At 40.5% G+C, this 23676-nt stretch overlaps 1 protein-coding gene across 1 annotated transcript in view; it reads left to right on the top strand.

Moving 5' to 3' along the window:
- ADAMTS19 (ADAM metallopeptidase with thrombospondin type 1 motif 19) overlaps positions 1–23676 on the top strand; it is a 422212-nt gene that overhangs the window by 104558 nt on the left and 293978 nt on the right. The window contains exons 6-7 of the mRNA XM_075341865.1: positions 1518–1601; positions 1962–2119. Of these exons, the coding sequence (XP_075197980.1) occupies positions 1518–1601; positions 1962–2119 (242 nt within the window). The remainder of the gene's footprint in view (positions 1–1517; positions 1602–1961; positions 2120–23676) is intronic.

Raw genomic sequence — 23676 nt, 5'->3', positions numbered from 1 at the left:
GAGACAGTAATGCCTGAGCAGTGGCGTGGCAGCACGCTGCCAGACATCCAAACATAGAAGGACGGTCGCGCGCCGCCATGATGGCAGGAGGAGCTTTTAAGGAGGTGCAGCTCCACCCGAGGGCGGGCGCGAGGCGGAGATGACGGACTTGACCCAATCAGGGTCCACGACGTCCCAGCCTGGCCAGTCAGGATTCACCACGTCACCAGCCTTGTCATCAAGCCGTGTGACGTCAGTGAGCGAATCAGGACCCACCACGCATTGCACATGCTCACCCTCCTGCCTCTGGGAAATAGAGGCGGGATCCTCGGTCTCACAATGTGCAGAGATAACGGGAATCTCACTGCTTCCCTGAGCAGTAAACCTCTGCACATTGCGCAGCCTCGCAGACCTTCTGGGCCGCTGAGCAGGAGAGTCTGCGGCAGGCCAGGAATGGGAGACCGCTTCACTCCTTGTAACAGGAGAACCACTAGGTGTCACCCTTCTGCTGCCTCTCTGAGAAGGTATCTCCTGCACACTGCGCAGTCTGGCAGACCTTCGGCGCTGCTGAGCAGGAGTGCTCGTGGCAGGCAAGGAATGGGAGACTGCCTCAGTCCTTGCCTCAGGAGAGCCACGAGATGTAACAGTTACATTTGAAGGAAAGATGAATGCGGCCAAGTACAGAGATATCCTTGAAGAAAACCCCTTCCAGAGTGCTCTGGATCTCAGACTTGGCAGCAGGTTCACCTTCCAACAAGACAATGACCCTAGGCAAAAAGCTAAAATAACAAATGAGTAGCTTCAGAAAAACTTTGTGAGCATTCTTGACTAGCTAAGTCATAGCCCTGACCTAAACCCAATAGAGCATCTCTGGAGAGAACAGAAAATGGCTGTCCACCAACATTCACCATCCAACCAGACGAAACTGGAGAGCATCTGCAAGGAAGAATGACAGAAGATCACCAAATCCAGGTGTGAAAAAAACTTGTTGCCTCATTCCCAAGAAGACTCATGGCTGTACTAGCTTAAAAGGGTGCTTCTACTCAATACTGAGCAAAGGGTCTGAATACTTATCACCATGTAATATTTCAGTTTTTCTTGATTAATAAATTTGCAAAAATTTCTGTTTGTTTTTTTTCTGTCAAGATGGGGTGCAGAGTGTACATAAATGAGAAAAAAATGAACTTTTTGAATTTACCAAATGGCTGCAATGAAACAAAGGCTGAAAAATTTAAAGAGGTCTTTATACTTTCCATACCCACTGTATATCCCCTCAAAAGTGAAAATGACTCCAGATGATTAACTATATGAATTCTAAGCCTTTCCTGACATATAAGGATAGGGGGGATGTATCAGCATGCTGAATTGCTGAATTTTGATGTCCTTGATCTTTTGGATTCATGACCAAAGGCATTTGTTACTTACTGGCTTATTTCTTTCTCCCTATCCATATCCACACACGCATATACAAGCTCAGAAAATGTACAGATCATATAGTGTTAAACTGTTATTGATAAAAAAAAATGTCTTTCCTTTAGGTATATAATCTTTTTCAGCACAAAAGTCTTGGAATACATATGAATCTCCGAGTTACAAAATTGATTCTTCTTCATGAAACACCAGTAAGTAGTAATCTAAAATATTTTTCTAATAAAAATGTTATTAATTACAGTAATGTTTGTCAAAAGCTACATAAATGTTACAAAAGTTCTACTTTGTAATTTTCCACACCATAAGATAAAAAAATTCAATACTCGAAAATTAAAATAGATTAATTTACCCAATTGCAAGACAATCTTGCAGGAATAACTCTAGGTATAGATATAGCATGTTTATTAAATCAGTACTATTAACATTTTTAAGAATTCTAAAGTCTGGAGTCATAAAAATAAGGCCAATAATAGTTCAAAGAGATCTAACATACTGGACAAAATGAGAAGGAAAAATAATTTCCTAACCTATGATACTTTCATGTTTTATAGGCAGATATGTATATAGGACACCATGGAGAAAAAATGTTGGAAAGCTTTTGTAAATGGCAGCTTGATGAATTTGGAAAGAAGAATGATGTCCACATGGAGATGTCTACAAGCTGGGGTGATGAATATTCAGCAGTAGATGCTGCAGTTCTTATAACAAGGTAAAGCCAAATGATAACAGCATGTAAACTTTCAACTTGCAGCATTGGATAACTTTTCATAAGGAATACATAAAGTTTAGTAATATATAGTTTAGGGGCAAAATACTCAGTATAATTTTTCCTTTTAGTAACAGTCAATTTTGACCTTAATGTTGAAGAACCACTTTTTAACTTTGTAATGCTTCAACATAGTTACATAGTTAATAGTTTTTAAAAAAAAGACAAATGTCCAACAAGTTCAGCATTGGGATGGAAAATGATAATATGAATCTGGCTTATGTAGCACTATTATGCATGATCCACTCCACACTAAAGAACTAATCTTTCTATCCTTATCCCAATTTTCGATCCACTGAACCAAACTTTCAGAAAAAAACTTTCCAAATTTACATAATTATTTATTTTATTTAAAAGAAAAAATAGCCATTTAAGCTTGTTTTAAAACAATCAACGAGTTTGTTGCACGATGTTTGACTCTAAACTCACCGAGTGTCATGGCAGCATCTGACGCTGTTCTCCCTGCAGAATCTGACACTCCACACTATGCCTCCTTTGGTGCTTATGAGTTGCACAGGTATTGACCAGATGCATTCTCATTAGTGATCGGGCTTGCAGGAGTTAATTTCTGCTAGCCTGTTGGTTATCTTTTGGATCACATTTTATGGGAGACCTATCACAGTCACTCCCCCTGCCTTTTCAATATGGTAGAGCTTGTTTTCCCATGCCGACTATAGCGTTTTATAAACCGGTCCATGTGCTGTTGTATACCAGTCCTGCTGGTGATTATAATACTTTGTGCATGTAGTTGTGGAGTTCTCCCGTTATCTTGTTGTTTCCTCTCTGCTTTTATTTTTTGCCTAAGCTCTTTTTTATACATCTGTGTGTGTGTGTGTGCTGTAAGATAGAGATTTGATTTTTTGTTTGTCTCCTTCTGTTGGCTTTATCAGTCCTGCTCTGGCCCTCCCCTGGAGTTGGTCAGAAACAGAGCAAGGAAGGCAGCCCAGATATCCTCACCATCAGAGGTGAACTCTTAGATTAGAGATAGCTAGGATTCTCTAGCCTGAGGGCCAGTCTAGGCACCCTGTCCCCTGCTCTCCAACTTTATTGTTACATATTCCCATCATGACCAGCTCTTGTGGTAGATAATTGTACAGAATAATAGCTCTTATGGTAAAGAAGCCTTGTCACTGAACATGTCTTTCTTCAGATGGAGGGAGTTTACTTTAGTTTTTTGAATGGGTTTTACATGAAACAATTTTTGAGCAAAATTTTGTATTATATATATATATATATATATATATATATATATATATTTATTTATACTTAGACAAATGAAAGACCTCGAATATCTCTTCTCCAGACTAAATAAATTATATTTACTTATTTAGTTTGAGATCTACAGAAAAAACACAGTCGCTCAAATTCTTTTCTACAAGTGACTTCAAATTTTTATTTCTTAACAACATATTTTTAGTGCCTATGTGACATATCACTGGTGCAACCTGAACAGCCGCACATGGACACGAGGTAAAGCTCATCTGTACCTCCAAAACAGGTAGAATTGTGCATTATGATGAGCTGCAGGATTGCACAGGACCCATATATTGTTTTTGCCAAGAGGCCATTTTCTGTCTGTGTCCACTAGTGCCTATGTGCATTTTACATTTCTCCTAATTGAATCTCATCTGCCAAGTGGATGCAAACAAACTTAGTTTGTCAACTTCAGACAATAATTTATGAACGTTCACCATAGACTGCATAGTTTGTTGTCAACTGCAAAAATAATGACAAAACTATTAATCCCACTTTCTATATCATTAACTCCTTCACAACCGGCAATTTTCCATTTACTGTGCTTTCATTTTTTTTCCTCCCTTTCTTCCAAGAGCTATACGTTTTTATTTTTCCATCCACATAACCATATAAGGGCTTATTTTTTTGCAAAGAAAGTTGTACTTTTCAATGACACCATTCAATTTATCATGTGATGTGCTAGAAAGTGGAAAAAAAATTCCAAGTATATTAAAATTACAAAAAAGTGAAATTTCACAAGGTGTTTTCTTATTTACCATGTTCACTATATGGTAAAACTCACCAGTCAATATGATTCTCCAGGTCATTATGATTACAGAGATACTAAGCATACAGTGAGGAAGATAAGTATTTGATCCACTGTCGATTTTGCACACTTTTCCACCTACATACAGTCATATGAAAAAGTTTGGGCACCCCTATTAATGTAAATCTTTTTTCTTTATAACAATTTGCGTTTTTGCAACAGCTATTTCAGTTTCATATATCTAATAACTGATGGACTGAGTAATATTTCTGGATTAAAATGAGGTTTATTGTACTAACAGAAAATGTGCAATCCGCATTGAAACAAAATTTGACCAGTGCAAAAGTATTGGCATCCTTATTAATTTCTTGATTTGAACACTCCTAACTACTTTTTACTAACTTACTAAAGCACTAAATTGGTTTTGTAACCTCATTGAGCTTTGAACTTCATAGGCAGGTGTATCCAATCATGAGAAAAGGTATTTAAGGTGGCCACTTGCAAGTAGTTCTCCTATTTGAATCTCCTATGAAGAGTGGCATCATGGGCTCCTCAAAACAACTCTCAAAGGATCTGAAAACAAAGATTATTCAACATAGTTGTTCAGGGGAAGGATACAAAATGTTGTCTCAGAGATTTAAACTGTCAGTTTCCACTGTGAGGAACATAGTAAGGAAATGGAAGAACACAGGTACAGTTCTTGTTAAGCCCAGAAGTGGCAGGCCAAGAAAAATATCAGAAAGGCAGAGAAGAAGAATGGTGAGAACAGTCAAGGACAATCCACAGACCACCTCCAAAGACCTGCAGCATCATCTTGCTGCAGATGGTGTCAATGTACATCGGTCAACAATACAGCGCACGTTGCACAAGGAGAAGCTGTATGGCAGAGGGATGCGAAAGAAGTCGTTTCTGCAAGCACGCCAAAACAGAGTCGCCTGAGGTATGCAAAAGCACATTTGGACAAGCCATTTACATTTTGGAAGAAGGTCCTGTGGACTGATGAAACAAATATTGAGTTGTTTGGTCATACAAAAAGGAGTTATGCATGGAGGCAAAAAAACACGGCATTCCAAGAAAAGCACTTGCTACCCACAGTAAAATTTGGTGGAGGTTCCATCATGCTTTGGGGCTGTGTGGCCAAAGCCGGCACCGGGAATCTTGTTAAGGCCCCTTTCACATGTCAGTGATTGTGGTACGTTTGTGCTTTTTTTTTAACGTACCAGAATCACTGACATACGCAGACCCATTATAATGAATGGGTCTGCTCACACGTCAGTGATTTTTCACTGCACGTGTCTCCGTGCAGCGTACCCGCGTGTGCGTGATTGCTGCACGGAGACATGTCCATTTTTTTCTGGCATCACTGATGTTCAACGGACCACGCAGTGGTGTGGTCCGTGAAACACGTGCCAGAAAAAAACGTGCATTTAAAATAATAAACATTTTAACTCACCCGGCGTCCAGCGATGTCCTCTGCAGCCCATGCAGCTTGCTCCTTCTAAGCCGGCTGATTACTGTCGCGCATATTCATGATGCGCGACACAGCCGACCCGGAAGTAGCTCCTGCAGGGGTCACCGCCGGCCGGATGCTGCGTCGCGGGAGCGATCAGCACCATGGACAGCGGGAGCGGGCGCAGGTGAGTGAATCTTTAAGTGCAATCACGGGCCACGGAGAACGGAGCCCGGATTGCACTTAGACAACCCACGTGTGCCGTGATTTTCGGCACACGCAGGGACATGTGCGTGTTTTACACGCCAGTGAAAAACGTCTGTGTTTTTCACTGACGTGTGAAACGGGCCTAAAGTTGAGGGTCGCATGGATTCAACTCAATATCAGAAGATTCTTGACAATAATGTGCAAGAATCAGTGACGAAGTTGAAGTTACGTAAGGAATGGATATTTCAGCAAGACAATGATCCAAAACACCGCTCCAAATCTACTCAGGCATTCATGCAGAGGAACAATTACAATGTTCTGGAATGGCCATCCCAGTCCCCAGACCTGAATATCATTGAAAATCTGTGGGATGATTTGAAGTGTGCTGTCCATGCTCGGCGACCACCAAACTTAACTGAACTGGAATTGTTTTGTAAACAGGAATGGTCAAATATACCTTCATCCAGGATCCAGGAACTCATTAAAAGCTACAGGAAGCGACTAGAGGCTGTTATTTTTGCAAAAGGAGGATCTATAAAATATTAATGTTACTTTTATGTTGAGGTGCCCATACTTTTGCACCGGTCAAATTTTGTTTAAATGCGGATTGCACATTTTCTGTTACTACAATAAACCTCATTTCAATCCAGAAATATTACTCAGTCCATCAGTTATTAGATATATGAAACTGAAATAGCTGTTGCAAAAACCCAAATTGTTATAAAGAAAAAAGGTTAACATTAATAGGGACGCCCAAACTTTTTCATATGACTGTAGTATGGAGAGGTGTCGTTTTTATGGTAGGTAACTTCAAATGTGACAGACAGAAAAAAATATCAAGAAATTTACATTGAATAAATTTTAAATAACTAATTTGCATTTTATTGCATGAAATAAGTATTTGATCACCTATCAACCAACAAGAATTCTGCCTCTCACAGAACTGTTTTTTTCTTTAAGACGCCCTCCTATTCTGCACTTATTACCTGTATTAATTGTACCTGCTTGAACTCATTACCTGTATAAAAGACTCCTGTCCACACACTCAATCAATCACACTCCAACCTCTCCACCATGACCAAGATCAAAGAGCTGTCTAAGGACACCGGGGACAAAATTGTAGACCTTCGCCCTGCTGGGATAAGCAGTATAATATTCAAATAGCTTGGTGAAAAGGCAACAACTGTTGGCACAATTATTAGAAAATGGAAGAAACGCAAGATGACTGTCAATCTTACTTGGTCTGGGGCTTCCTACAAGATCTCACCTTGTGGGCTATGTATTACTTTGAGAAAGGTCAGGAATCAGCCTGGAACTACATGGGAGGATGTCGTCAATGACCTGAAGAGAGCTGGGACCACAGTCTCAAAGATAACCATTAGTAACACACTTCGCCATCATGGCTTAAAATCCTGCAAGACTCACAGGGTTCTCCTGCTCACACCAGCACATATCCAGGCCGATTTGAAGTTCAGCAATGATCATTTGGATGGCCTGGAGGAGACATGGGAGAAGGTCATGTGGTCAGATGAGACCAAAATAGAACTTTTTGGTATCAACTCCACTCGCCATGTTTGCAGGAAGAAGAAGGATAAGTACAACCCCAAGAACACCATCCCAACCATGAGGCATGAGGGTGGAAACGTCATATTTTGGGGGGTGCTTTTCTGCAAATGAGACAGGACGACAGCACCATATTGAAAGGCAGATGGATGGGGTTAGGTGTCACGAGATTTTGGCCAACATTCTCCTTTCCTTACTAAGAACCTTGAAGATGGGTCATGGCTGGGTCTTCAAGCATGACAATGATCCAAAACACACAGGCTGGGCAACTAAGGAGTGGCTCTGCAAAAAGCATTTCACGTTTCTGGAGTGACCTAGCCAGTCTCCAGATTTGAACCCAATAGAAAATCTTTGAAGCTGCATGGAGGAGCGATGAGGGGGATGCAGAGGCGGGACATGTGGGCAGAGAGACGAGTATTATTTTTTTACCTTCTACACATATTTATTCATTTATATGAGATTTGTTTTTGCATATTGTCAATTTTCACATTTGCAATAAAAAAAACACACTGCCATTAATTGAAAACACCCCACAAAAATACAAACATTTCATTTGGGAATCTTTTTAGTATGACATACTGAATAACATTTATGACAGTCATGTGCTAACAAATTGCCCAAATTACTGGTTTGAACCAAAAACATGTGATAATCCAGTCATTTTACAGAAATTACCCTTCAAAACTGTAACAATTTATATACAGGCATGAACTCATCAATACGTCAAACATGTCACCTATTCAGCTGTAGACTCATATGCTAAGTTCACACAGGGCATCTTTTGCTGCATTTTTGGTGCGTTTTTGAGGATACAAACATGCACTAAAATGCATGCATTTCCTTTTCCCAGCAAAGTCTGAGATTTCGATTTTGCTGTCCACACTGGGCATCTTTTGTTGGCTGTATCTTGGCTGCTTTATTGAAGATGCACCCAGGATGCAGCATGTCAATTCTTTTTGCATTTTTTGCAGCGTTTTTGAGCCCTTCCAGTCAATAGATTTGACTTAAAAAATGTATTGGGCAAAACGCGGTAAAAACGCATTGCGTTTTTTGATGCATTTTAGCCACGGTACGATTTTGGTGCATTTTTTGGAACAAAAACGCTGCATCTTTGTGGTAAAAAATAGATGCCGCGTGTGAACATATAGTGATCTCTGCTCTTTTCACACCTCACACACATTAAACTTCTTACACTAAGTTACTTGTCCGTATAGTTAGATTGATGTATTTTATGCAAGCAGTGTGAAAATATAAATTTCAGTAAATGGAATGTGTGTAGTAAAAAGATAACCTAGCAATATAATGAAACTAAAGGAGTAAGGAAAAATCAGACGTATATTTACTTTTTTTATATACATTTGACAAGTTTTTTATGAAATAGGCAAGAAACTTTTTTATGCATTCCTGTTTCTGCCTGAGGATAGGAAAAATTCTGTGACCACTGACATGATTTACTAAGACTTCTGTGAAACAATCTTTGTGTATTTACAGTGTAATCTCACTTTCTTTAAACGCATTTCTTGGAATGCAGCTAGTAAGGTGCTAGAAGCAAATTTACTGTAGCTTTGTAACTTGTGTTTAGTCTCTGTAGTGTCCTTCTAGTCCGATTTTAATTTGGTTAATTGAAAACATCAATGACAAAGTACAGTTGCCTATTTCCCAGTTGGTTACAACAAAAAGTAATATTGGAGAATTGTCTATAGACTAATACCCATGAAGCCAGGGATAGATGTTTAGAACAATCATCCCTCCTCATTATGAAAGATGATCCCTAGTTGGAGTTGATAGTATTTATCCATATATTGGTTCTCAAAGGATCCTTCTTCCGTAACTGATACATAAATCAACTTAGATACATAACCTGATTACATATAACCCAAGAGGTATAAATATACTGTAAGAGTTATTGCTTCTGTGTTTCCCTAAAAATAAGAAATGGGTTTATGGTTTTATATTATTTTTTGCTCCGAAAGATGGGCTAGGGCTTATTTTCAGGAGATGTCTTATGGTTTTTTACATGAACAACAATCCACATTTTCTCTTGAACAAAAAAGATCAACATTTCTTCCGATATAGTTATATTGCATTCGAGAACATGAACATATCTATCTATCTCTCTATGTATATATTATCTATCCATCTAATATTTATCCATTAAATATCTATCATCTATCCATCTACTATCTATCTATCTAATATTTATTCATCTAATATATATCTATCTATCCATCAAATATCTATCATCGATCCATCTATCTATCTATCTATCTATGTATCTATCCATCCATCCACACACACAGTAGATACATACAAGCATGTCCCATTTTCAGTTTTAGATTCCTGCAGATAGGAGACCTTATGGTGACATGACGTGATGTCACAAAGGTCCTGAAGCAGTGTTATCAGCAGAATATAAATCCTGGGTTCCCTAGGAGAATATGAAATTGCCCAGTTTACTCTCTCTTCCCCCAATGCCAATCCTGCATACTAGCCTGTCTCCTGTTCAATCCTTTTAGACTCCTGCAATTAAGGGACATTTGGTCACATGACTGTGAAGCCATCAAAGGTCCTTAAACAATCTTAACCTCAGAATACAATTTTTTTTTTTTTTTACACAATTTAGGTGATTAACTTAAGCTAAGAAGAAAACTTGGTAAGACCATACTGTTTAACTTTATAGTATAGATTTTTGTTTGTAGTTTTGTAGATTGTTTTGTTTTCAACAAATGACATTATTGTTTACTATTGTATTAGCTTCAAATGACCACGAAACTCTTGACTTTTAATGTCAGAGGACTTAATTGTCTGAAAAGAAGGGAGATTCTGAATACAGGAGCATCTATCATCTGCCTAGAAGAAGGTTAACTGGTGGACTCCAATCATCCCAAATTTGCACACAAAGACTTTTGAAATGAGTTCAGCTCCCTTAACCCTAGAACGCGCAACCATAGAAATCTACCGTAGAAAACAAGTAACCTAGCAGGCCTGCGAGGCCTCAGGTATGCGTTCTAGGGTTAACAAACTGAAAAAAGCAAGCATTATAATTTTTATTAAAAACACGGTCACATTCCACCTCATTCAAGAAAATAAAGATGGCATAGGACGGTTTCATATTCTTGCCTGTAAAATCAATAACTGCTCATGCACTATTGTTAATATTTACGCCCCTAAAGGCCTCTTTACACACACAGATAAATCTGCGGCAGATCTGTGGTTGCAGTGAAATTGTGGACAATCAGTGTCAGGTTTGTGGCTGTGTACAAATGGAACAAAATGTCCATGATTTCACTGCAACCACTGATCTACCAAAGATTTATCTGTGTGTTTAAAGTGGCCTTAATACTAGACAAATTAATTTCTTAGAAAAATTGCTGAAAGAAGTAGATAAAATAAAAATTGGCGACCTACTAATGATGGGAGATTACTATATGATACCAAATTGGGATCTAGATTCGACAGCACACTCGCACTATAAAAAACAAACCCTTCACAATTGGCTGCTAAGAAATTAACTCCTAGACACATTTCATTGTCTTAACACCACATCCCTTGAGTTCTCATACTACACAGAAATTAATAAAACGTATTCCTGCATTGACCGCATCTTTACCACTTCCCAATCGATTTCTAAATTTAAAAAAGTAACACAATAGAATAAATCATTTTCGGACCACTCACCCATATTAGGAGAAATACAACTAAATTACAATGCCCAGAAACGTATGCTCTGGAAATGTGGTCCAGCAATAATTAATAACCCCTTATATAAGTCACAGATAGAAAACATTATCAAATTATATTTTAAAGAGAATAACAATGAAGATACAGTGCCTACAAGTAGTATTCAACCCCCAGCAGATTTAGCAGGTTTGATAAGATGCAAATAAGTTAGAGCCTGCAAACTTCAAACAAGAGCAGGATTTATTAACAGATGCATAAATCTTACAAACCAACAAGTTATGTTGCTCAGTTAAATTTTAATAAATTTTCAACATAAAAGTGTGGGTCAATTATTATTCAACCCCTAGGTTTAATATTTTGTGGAATAACCCTTGTTTGCAATTACAGCTAATAATCGTCCAGGTCTCTGGAGTTATCTTGGCCCACTCCTCCATGCAGATCTTCTCCAAGTTATCTAGATTCTTTGGGTGTCTCATGTGGACTTTAATCTTGAGCTCCTTCCACAAGTTTTCAATTGGGTTAAGGTCAGGAGACTGACTAGGCCACTGCAACACCTTGATTTTTTCCCTCTTGAACCAGGCCTTGGTTTTCTTGGCTGTGTGCTTTGGGTCGTTGTCTTGTTGGAAGATGAAATGACAACCCATCTTAAGATCCTTGATGGAGGAGCGGAGGTTCTTGGCCAAAATCTCCAGGTAGGCCGTGCTATCCATCTTCCCATGGATGCGGACCAGATGGCCAGGCCCCTTGGCTGAGAAACAGCCCCACAGCATGATGCTACCACCACCATGCTTGACTGTAGGGATGGTATTCTTGGGGTCGTATGCAGTGCCATCCAGTCTCCAAACGTCACTTGTGTGGTTGGCACCAAAGATCTCGATCTTGGTCTCATCAGACCAGAGAACCTTGAACCAGTCTGTCTCAGAGTCCTCCAAGTGATCATGAGGAAACTGTAGACGAGCCTTGACATGACGCTTTGAAAGTAAAGGTACCTTACAGGCTCGTCTGGAACGGAGACCATTGCGGTGGAGTACGTTACTTATGGTATTGACTGAAACCAATGTCCCCACTGCCATGAGATCTTCCTGGAGCTCCTTCCTTGTTGTCCTTGGGTTAGCCTTGACTCTTCGGACAAGCCTGGCCTCAGCACGGGTGGAAACTTTCAAAGGCTGTCCAGGCCGTGGAAGGCTAACAGTAGTTCCATAAGCCTTCCACTTCCGTATGATGCTCCCAACAGTGGAGACAGGTAGGCCCAACTCCTTGGAAAGGATTTTGTACCCCTTGCCAGCCTTGTGACCCTCCACAATCTTGTCTCTGATGGCCTTGGAATGCTCCTTTGTCTTTCCCATGTTGACCAAGTATGAGTGCTGTTCACAAGTTTGGGGAGGGTCTTAATTAGTCAGAAAAGGCTGGAAAAAGAGATAATTAATCCAAACATGTGAAGCTCATTGTTCTTTGTGCCTGAAATACTTCTTAATACTTTAGGGGAACCAAACAGAATTCTGGTGGATTGAGGGGTTAAATAATAAATGACCCTCTGAATAAACTTTTCACAATTTAAAATAAATAAATAAATAAATAAATAAATAAATAAATAACATTCTTTTTTGCTGCAGTGCATTTCATACTTCCAGGCTGATCTACAGTCCAAATGTCACAATGCCAAGTTAATTCCGAATGTGTAAACCTGCTAAATCTGCAGGGGGTTGATTACTACTTGTAGGCACTGTATATAATTGCCTTATTCTGTCTCTCTGTCTGTCTTGCTCCAAAATGACGTCATTACAGTGACAACCGTCGCATTGGCCGCTCGGCTTGGCCTGGCCCCGCCCCCCGCATGCATTGGCCGCTCAGCTCAGCCCTGTCCCACCCCCTGCACGCATTGGCCGCTCGGCCCGCCCCTGCACACTTTGCCTGATCGGCCACGCCCCCTGCACACTTTGCCTGCTTGGCTTGGCCCGGCCACACCCTCACAAACTTTGCCCACTCGGCCACGCCCCCCGCACACTTTTCCCGCTCGGTCACGCCCCCCACACACTTTGCTCACTCGGCCACACCCCCCGCACACATTGGGCACCTATACACCTCCCCCCAGGACTACTTCACCTATTAGACTCCTCTCCCCCCAGGACTACTCCTCCTATTAGATTCCTCTCCCCCCAAGACTACTCCTTCTATTAGACTCCTCCCCCAGGACTATTCCGCCTATTAGACTCCTCTCTCCCCAGGACTACTCCTCCTATTATCCTCTTCTCCCCAGGACTCCTCCTCCTGTTATACTCCTCTCTCCCCAGGACTACTCCTTCTATTATACTCCTCTCCCCCCAGGACTACTCCTCCTATTATACTCTTCTCCCCCCAGGACTACTCCTCCTATTATACTCCTCTCCCCTCAGGACTACTCCTCCTATTATACTCCTCTCCTCCCAGGACTACTCCTTCTATTATACTCCTCTCCCCTCAGGACTACTCCTCATATTATACTCCTCTCCCCCCAGGACTACTCCTTCTATTATACTCCTCTCCCCCTAGGTCTACTCCTCCAACACACACTGCACAAACCATACCCCCCCAAAACACACACACGCACCCCACACACACACCCACACAAACCGCACAACACACACAGCACCACACACACACAACGCTGCAGACACATAGCGCTCAACAACGCAACACACACAACGCAACACACAAACAACACCGCTCTCACACCCCCTCACACCCAGACAACACCCAAAACATTTACAGCGCCCTACACAAACACTTGGCAACTACACACAACAACATCTATATATATATCACAAAAATCATACATTAACTACACAATAAATTCTAGAATACCCGATGTGTTAGAATCGGGCCACCTTCTAGTTAAATATAAAATTCCCGATACTGATTTTAAAATTTAATATCTATTAGAGAAACCCTGCATAATCTACTTAAAAATAAGAACCCTTACCTGAACTTATAGATCTCCTATTCTGTAACCCAACCAACAGTGCAATCTGGAGTAGTACCAAGTTATATCATCATATAATAAAAGATACTAAATTTGAAAAAACAACTATGTTCTTGCTTGGGAAAAGGAACTTAAGCAACAGATCTCAGAGGAAATGGGGAAAGAAAGCTTAAAAGCAACAAACTCTTAGTTCTAGTGCGACTCTTCTAGAGAAACATACAAACATACTAATGAGGTGGTACTTTACTCCATCAAGAATTCACCAATTTAACAAAGATGTCACCTCTGCTTGCTAGAGGAATTGTGGTGCGATTGGTGACTTAATGCATGTCTTTTGGAAGTGTCCAGCACAAAAGGAACTCTGGTCGGAAGTATCAAAATCAATACATCAGTCATTCAAACATTGCTCTCACCCCTCAAAAAGCCCTTCTCTCTTTAGAACTAAAAGAAATAGATCCCTTATACAGACCCAGTATTATCCATATTTTCCTCACTACTATAAACCTAATTGCAGCCAATTGGAAGAAAATTGACGTCCCCAATATATCACAAATTGTTCAAACTCTCGCTCTTCATGAAAAATATTAAAAACATGCTATTACAAATAATTTATTATTCGCCCCATATTACAAATGATGGAATCCATGGAACCAATTCCGAGAAGGGATCACGTGAACAAATATTTGTGCATCATAATATACATCACGTAGGGGTATCTTCTTCCAACTCATGAATATATATGGTCATTTAATTTGTCATCACAGATAAGATCATTTATTCAATCGTGTGTAATTTACATATATGTTTTAGTTATATTTAATGATTGATTAAGCCTTGTTCTCCCTTACCCTCTACCCGAATTTTTCCTTCCTCCTGTCCCTGTTTCCCCAATTAAATCACACGACTTTCCACAGCCCAATCTTCCCTACGTCCTTCCCATCCCTATCTTGTACTTAACCATTAATAGAAGCTTTAAGATATAAAAGTCTTTTGTTATCTATGTTGTATTCAATCATATTCTACTATGAAATAGTATCAAATTCCTCCTCCCCCTTTCCCTTTCTTAATTATTGAAAATAAAATATTTTAAACAGCAGAAGTGATCATCATTTTTTCACCATTTAAATAGTGCACACGTCTCACAAAAAAAACAAAAACCCTCATATGGCTATATTGACAGAATAATAAAAAAAAGTTATTGCTCTAATAAGAAGGGGAAGAAATGGAAAAATGGAAAATCGCCCAGGGGTGAAGTGGTTAATCTGATCCCTCAATGAGCTGACAGTCCATCTTGATTGGAGCAAGACAGAATTTAGCAGTTTCTCAGTAAATGATAAGTTCAGAAGGTCGGGAGAAGGAGAGGAAGGGTCTCTCTGATAAAATATATTACAAGATTTATTTTCTTGTACTTTTGATATATGCAAAGTTTATTGAAACAACAGTGTTTATTTAATGGTTTACTGAACTGGAATTTAAAAAGTGACCATATGAATTTGTAGATTGCATGTTTGTCATAGCAGATCTCTTGTAATTGATTATGAAAAAATATACATTTACATCCTATAAACAATGTACCACATTTGATGATATTAAAAGACAGTTTATATTGTAACTAGTGATGAGCGGACCTGGCCTGTAAAAGTTCAGAGCCATGTGATTTTAAAGGTACCCGTGCCCTAAAAACATATTTAATTGGACTGGCCTATCACCTCACCTCACTTCTCTAACTATACCCATTTTGCCCTTACCATATTTTATTCAAAATCTGATACTTTTTATCATCTGTTTACAAAGTCTCCATGAATACAATAGTAATATGTACCTGTTCTTGTACACACATACTGGCTGGTGATGGGTTCATGCAGCGATATGCGAATCCCCTATTATATTGATCACTAGACCATACGATTCAAGCAGTTTTTAACATATACCTTTTTTGGCTTCCTTATTTTCTCATAGATTGTAAGTCTGCCTCTCGGTAAGCACTTAATCAAACCCCTCCCACTAAAGGCAAGGCTGGGGTCCCCCTGTGGTCCAGTGGGTCCTTTCTGCTTGCTGTTTACCATCTCCGGCACCCAGCATTCAGTGGTCCTACAAAGCATTGAATAATTATTATTATTATTATTATTATTATTGCCGTGGGGATGAATACAAATGCATGTCAGAATTTTCAGATTTATATATTTAAAAAATTTAGAAAACTATATATTACTTCCTTTACACTTCACAAATGCTTGCTACTTTATAGTGGTATATCACATAAAATGCCAATAAAAAAACATTTAAGTTTGTAGGTTTAACACAAAAAAATGTGGAACAGTTCACAGGTTATGAATACTGTTTCAAGGCACTGTATACCAATGAATGTTTTAAGTATTGATATTTCGCAGTCTTTCTTATGTCTTAGGTTCCTCTCTAACAGCAGTGTAAATTAATTCACTGTGTAACCCCCAACAGAGAAGTAGTTTATTACGCAGGATAAGGTTACAATTTTTGAGTTTGGACATCATATATAATTTAGTATATATGTAAGAATGTGCCCCATACTGTCACGCATAAGGGCTCTAAGACTCACAGGGACAATTAGTGACTACTTAAGTCTCATGTTAAGCATTCCCTTATATCGGCTACAGTACATATAATGAATGATAAGGTTCAAAGGAGAAACAATTGTTGGCTGATGTAAGAAATGCCTTTTCTTAAACTATTGGTAATTTCCAATGCAATAGTCATATTACTTTTTATTCTGAGGATTCTCTTTTAGTTTTTTATTATAATTATACAGTTATGCAAGTCTTGAAAATTATTTTGAAATGCATTTAATATTAATCATTATCATTAATAATAATTTCATTTCTATAGCATGAAAATGTTCTGTAAAGGCCCTGTTACACATAGCAATGTCGCTAGCGAGATCGCTGAAACGTCACAGGTTTTGTGAAACAACAGCGACCTCCCTAGCGATCTTGCTACGTGTGACACAAGTTTGAATATTGCAAAGTTTACACAAATTTTTGCCAAATTTCCAAGATTTTCATAAATAAACGCAAAAATATTGGCCTAAATTATAACTATCATGAAGTACAATATGTCACTAAAAAGCATTCTCAGAATCAACGGGATCCGTTGACGCGTTCCAGAGTTATAACCTGTCAAAATGACACTGGTCAGAATCATAAAAAATGGTCCTCTCATGAAGGTGTTTTTAGGCCTGGGGGTGAAGGGGTTAATAGTGTGTGTGTGTGTGTGTTATTTTTCATAATATTTTCTCTGGCTTTTTTTATGCTGATATGTTATATTTTTATAAGACATCTGAAGGAAGTGTTTGTATAGCAGCCTATTAGTGGCCAATGATTGGCTGCAGTGCTAATGTGGCATAACAATATCATGCAATCCCTGGAAGATTCATTGCAGACATGGCTGGAATGACACCAGTATAGGAGATATTTGTTTTTATTTTGTTTTGTTTTTACACTGGGGACTATGGTATTTAAGAAGGGGTTTTCTGAGTAGTGGATAACCCCTTTAATCTGAACTTAGAAAACATTGTGCATACTTGAAGAAACTAGAGGTAGGTTTGAAAACTTGTTTCCTGCAGTGCACTGTCCTAACATGATTTTTTGATTGCTCTTGGAATATAACAAAGCCGATTCTGGTTCAACATGCACATTAAGTAAATATAGTGAAAGACAATTTATTGACCTTTAAATATAGGTTTATGCAATATTTAATCATTTTTAAAGAGGAAATCAACTTGTGCTTGTCCTTAGTTACAATGTGACTTAAGCGGGCTTTACACGCTACGATATATCTAATAAGATGTCGGCGGGGTCACGTCGTAAGTGACGCACATCCGGCATCGTTAGTGATATCATAGCGTGTGACTGCTATGAACGAGCAGAAATACTCAGCTTCTCGTTCATCGTTGACACGTCGCTCATTTTTTAAAAATCGAACGTCCGGTTGTTCAATGCTCCCGAGGCAGCACACGTCACTCCGAGTGACACCCCGGGAACGATGAACACATCTTACCTGTGTCCCGCCAGCAATGTGGAAGGAAGGAGGCTGGCGGGATGTTTACGGCCTGCTTATCTCCGCCCCTCCGCTTCTATTGGCCGGCTGCTGTGTGACGTTGCTGTGATGCCCAACGTCCCTCCCCCTTCAGGAAGTGGATGTTCGCCACCCACAGCAAGGTCGTTTGGAAGATAAGTACGTGTGACGGGGGGTTACAGCATTGTGCGACATGGGCAACAAATTGTCCGTGCCGCACAAACGATGGGGGCGGGTGCGATCGCAAATGCGATCGCACGACATATTGAAATGTGTAAAGCAGGCTTTAGAAGACCAAGAGACGACTTGTAGAGAAATGCATTGCGCTTGCTGAGAAAGTTGCGTTTTGGTTACTGATATTCACAGGATTTGGCAGAAATTCTTGGTGAACTCGGATCCTTTATCCAGAACCCTTCCTTTTCTGGAGTTCTGAGGCTCACCCCCATTCACTAATTCATGATCACGACAATTTCTATACAGTTGAATGGAGATGTGATTGCACTTGCACACAGCCCTTTCTATTGAAATCCTTGGAAGCAGAATAAAGAAATGGATGTGTCCACCTTTTTATTAAACTGAATAGAAAGTGTGAAATCATAAATATCAGGCTTTTATGGCATAACCTTTAGATATCGCCTATACCCTGACATAACAAATCTCTTTTAACTAATAATGTGTGCGTGCTGCTTGCTAGCTTTTTGACTAAATATATTTAGATTTAGCACAAGATGAAGCTGCCATTAAGTGCTGTCATCAGGTCTCCACGCTCCTGCAAGGGAAAAATCTCTTGCTGTATTTCACATGGATTGGTGGGTTGTAATCATGTTTGCAGCCAACATGTTAGCCTTCATACATTAGGGAGAGATGCCCACTGTTCACCTAGCAAATATCTTCTTGTTTTAGAGATTGGGTAGGAAGATTTGCAGAAGACTTTAAAATTCTCTGTATGATTTCTTTGTTAAAAAGCAATATTTACCTATAGTTAGGTAGACGTAATTTAGACCATCCTCAGACAAGACTAGCACCAAAAACAAAACCTACGTTGACATTTCCTGCAAATAATAACTCCTACTTGTCACACTTATGTTTTAGTGTCTTATTTAAGAATCATGTTTCCTTGGCTTTTCCTCCGAGGAGGGGATACACTTAATGCCTTATGGTATGCAGATCATTTCTCATCATTTTGTTAAGGTTTGAAGAGAAGGTAATTATGTAAGTGATCCGAACGAAAGCCAACGCATGTGTTGCTTTGTGAATGTTGCCTGGAATGTAAGTAACTAGCTTCCCTGTTAGCTTCAACATGTGGAATATTGTGAAAATTAAAGTAGCTTTTCAATGTTACTAGTTTATAGCTATTGAAACTGTCTGTGAGTATTATGGTTTGTATCTACAGCACAAACATATCACTTATGATGCAGATTAATTTTATTTTTAAGCTTGCAAATTTAAGAAATGTGTTAAAATACTGAATGTCAGATGTAGTGATAAAATAATCTAAATAATTCTTATTATTGGTTAGTATGGCTACTTGTCAATGTGCCCCGTGCTAAATATTGCCCAGAATTCTTCCATACTACATCCATTACATATAGAGAGAAGAGAAAGAGAAGAAACCGATGTCTGCTATATTTAGGATAGTCCATCAATATGAATTCAGTCGGGTCAGAGAACTCAGTCACCAACACTGATCAGTGTCTACTTGGTCTACAATTAAACGGATTGTCCAGATTTTTACCATTGATGACTTATCCTTAGAATAGGTTATCAATGTCTGACCAGTGGGGATGCAGCACTTGGCATCCTCATTAATCAGCTATTCTCAGTACCGCTGCCAGAAAGAACTACTCAGTTGCGAAGCGGCACAGAACAGCTCTGCAGCTCCGACAACAAAATAGTGGCTGCACCTAGGTACTGCACATCTGCCCCCTATTGATTCAAATAGGGGGTGGATATGCAGTACCCAGCCTGTAGCCACTATATTGGTGACATGGCTGGGTTGGGCCACTTCGCAGTTGAGTATTTCCTGTTGGCGTCGGCAAAGAGAATAGTTGACTGGCAGACGTGACCCTTACCAATCAGACATTGATGTTGTTAATGTACCAGACAACCCTTTTAACCTGGTTTTGCTTAAATGATTGTCTATAAGAAGAAAGACTAAAGGGTGCTTTACATGCAGCGTACCCGACCCCGTCTGTTGTGCGTCACGGGCAAGTCACTGCCCGTGGCGCACAACATTGTTTACACCCATCACACAGACTTACCTTCCCTGCGATCTTGCTGTGGCTGGCAAACTGCCTCCTTTCTAAGGGGGCGGTTCGTGCGGCGTCACAGCGACATCACACGGCAGCCGTCCAATAAAAGTGGAGGGGCGGAGATGAGTGGGACGAACATCCCGCCCACCTTCTTCCTTCCTTATTGCGGGCGGCCGCAGGTACGAGGTTCTTCCTCATTCCTGCAGTGTCACACATAGCGATGTGTGCTGCCGCAGGAACGACAAACAACCTCGCTACTGACCAGACAACGATTTTTGGTAAATGAACGACATATCACAGACCAACGATTTTTGCCTCTTTTGCGATCATTTAAGGTCGCACATAGGTGTTACACGCTGCAATGTCGCTAACGACGCCGGATGTGCGTCACAAACACTGTGACCCCGATGATATAGCGATAGCGATGTCGCAGCGTGTAAATGGTCCTTTACAATTATGCCATCTATAGGAGGCATCCAGTGCAGCCAAACAACCAAAACCAAAGGATTAGCAGTACCAGTGGATTCCCAATCCCTATACAGATATTTCATCCTAAAATTCACATATAAAATATGCTATTGTTGAAGTATAATGTGCTCTACTGAGACTAAAATGTTATTTGCTCTTATTATAGAAGTTCTAAGAGAAAAAAAAAACTATTTAAGGCCCTGTGCGCATACTGCATTTTTTACCACAAATTTGCCACGGGTTTGCTGCATGTTTTGCTGCAGAAAATGTTCATAACCTTGCTGCAGTCCTTTCCCAGGAAAACCTATGGTAAAAAAAATGCTGTACGCACTCTGTATTTTTTTCACCAAAAGGTTTTGTTGTGGAATTTCCCCAGCGGAAAAGAAGTAGCATGTCACTTCTTTTCCGCAGGTCCCTGCATTTTGGAGGGCTGGCAGATCAATCCCCCGCTGACTCTGGGTCGGCGGAGGATTGATCCCCAGTATCTGGCCAGATGCTGCTTACCATATAATGTTTATGAGGAACACAATCTGGTGCAAAGGGGTAGGAGCAAGCGCTTCATACTCACCGATCACCAGTTGGCTGTCACCCTGCTCCCACGGCATTTTCCAGAGCAGACCGCTCATTAGTCTCATAACATATTCACACCTTCCTGCTCACCGGTGGCTGTGAGTGGTTGCAGTCAGACCCGCCCTAACGCTAAGTGACAGCTGTCTGACTGTAACCAATCACAGATTCCAGTGGGCGGGTCTATAGCATACAGTAAAATAAATAAATAATTTAAAAAAAATGGCGTGTGGTCCCCCCAATTTTGATAACCAGCCAGGATAAAGCCTCACAGCTAGGGGCTGGAATTCTCAGGCTGGGGAGCCCCCCAGCCTAAAAATATCAGCCAGCAGCCGGTCGGAATTGCAGCATTCAATAGATGCGACAGTCCAGGGACTTTTCCCGGCTCTTCACATTGCCCTGATGCGGTTGCAATAGGGGTAATAAGGAGTTAATGGCAGCAGCCCATAGCTGCGACTAAGTCCCAGTTTAGTGATGGCAAGCGTCTATGAGACACCCCCTCATCACTAAACTGTAAGTGAAAGTAAATAAATACAAACACCTCAAAATCTATTATTTGAAATAAAAGACAAAAAAGCTCCCTCTTTCACCACTTTATTAACCCCAATAACAGCCATCCAGGTCCGACGTAATACACACGAGGTCCCATGACGCTTCCAGCTCTGCTACACCTGATACTCACAGTGAGCACCATAGACCATGACTGCTCACTGTGAGGGTCAGGCCTCACATGAAATGAACCACGTGGGATCAGTGGTGACTTCACCTCATGTGCTTTTCAGTGACAGGTGGAGGACTCTAGCTGTCACTGCACATCAGCTGACTGAAGTCACTGCTGATCTTATACTCACCTCCTCCAGCGAGGCTGCCTCCGGACGCTGGTCTCCTGCTTCCAGGCCAGCTCATGCATATGCAGTTATGCACTGCACAGCTGACTCATACGTAGCAGAGCGCAGGAGACAGACGCACGGGAAACAGCATCGCAGGAGGCTTCAGCACCATCGACAGCAGGAGCGGGGACAGGTGAGCATCTCCCTGTGCTATCAAAATAACGCAGGGATGTACCGAAGCAAATCCGTAGCAAACCGAGGTAAAACCGCATGCGGATGTCAGGTGCATTTTTTTGCCGCAGCTGCGGAATTCTTTCAGAGGGTGCGTATTTTTCTTAAGAAAAAGACATTTTCTAGTGCGCACAGGGCCTAAATAATCAGGTGGTAGGTTTAAGGACATAGACCAGTGTTCCCTAACTCCAGAGCATGTTTTCAGGATTACCCTAATATTTCACAGGTGATGGAATTTTCACCTGTTCAATGCTAATCCTGAAACATGCACTGTTGGTGATTCTTGAGTTGGACTGGAGTTGAGCAATACTAACATAGATCCTTAGGAGAGGTTGCAAAAGTAATTGGTTTAGTATGGTAGGATTTGGACTTGGTGATCAATTGGAAAAAAAACTATTATTTATTATGGAAGAATTGGGTATAGATCAGGTAAAATAAATCGTTCTATACATAAGATTCTACAAGGGTATCTGTACTTTCTTGTGTGTAAACATGAGAATAACAATATTTCTGGCCATTGCATAACTTTTATTCTATTTAGTCATTAGTAGTGTTGAGCCACCCCCCTACTGTTCGAGTTCGGTTCGGTTCGTCGAACGGCAGCTCAGTTCGGCTCAGTTCAGCGAACGTTTGACGAACACCTTCAAACCCCATTGAAAACAATGGGAGGCAAACACAAACACATAGAAAACAACTTCTATGGTGTCCAAAAGGTGACAAACAACTCACAAGACACCACAAACACATGGAAAGTGACAAGTACATATACTCATGCGAAAACAAAGGAGCTGGACGACTAAAAAGAGGAGGAGACACAGATATAGGCATGTCATGCCCTTCTAAAATCATGTAAAACACAGCAAGGGGACTCCAACCAGAGTCTCCCTTTTTTCCAAAAAATTGGGCCACAGACACCACTTAAGTGGCATCAGTTGTCCCCCAGTTGCAAACTTGACATGTTGATTTGCATGAAGCACAATCCAAATCCACAAGCCTTTACTCTCCCCAGGATGACACAGGGGTAGAAAAGTCCTTGCTGATCAATGACTTGTTCATCTTGATGAAAGTTAGTCTGTCCACATTGTCACTGGACAAACACATGCGCTTATCTGTCAGCACACACCCAGCAGCACTGAAGACATGTCCCTAGAGAAGGCTGGCTGCGGGACACGACAAGATCTCCAAGGCATAAGTGGCGACCTCAGGCAATTTTTCCAGATTGGAAGCCCAAAATGAGCAA

This window comes from Anomaloglossus baeobatrachus, chromosome 1, assembly GCF_048569485.1.
Source record: "Anomaloglossus baeobatrachus isolate aAnoBae1 chromosome 1, aAnoBae1.hap1, whole genome shotgun sequence".
In the NCBI taxonomy this organism is placed as follows: Eukaryota; Metazoa; Chordata; class Amphibia; order Anura; family Aromobatidae; genus Anomaloglossus; species Anomaloglossus baeobatrachus.
Note: the sequence above shows the minus strand (reverse complement) of the source record. Positions and strands in the feature narration are given on the sequence as shown.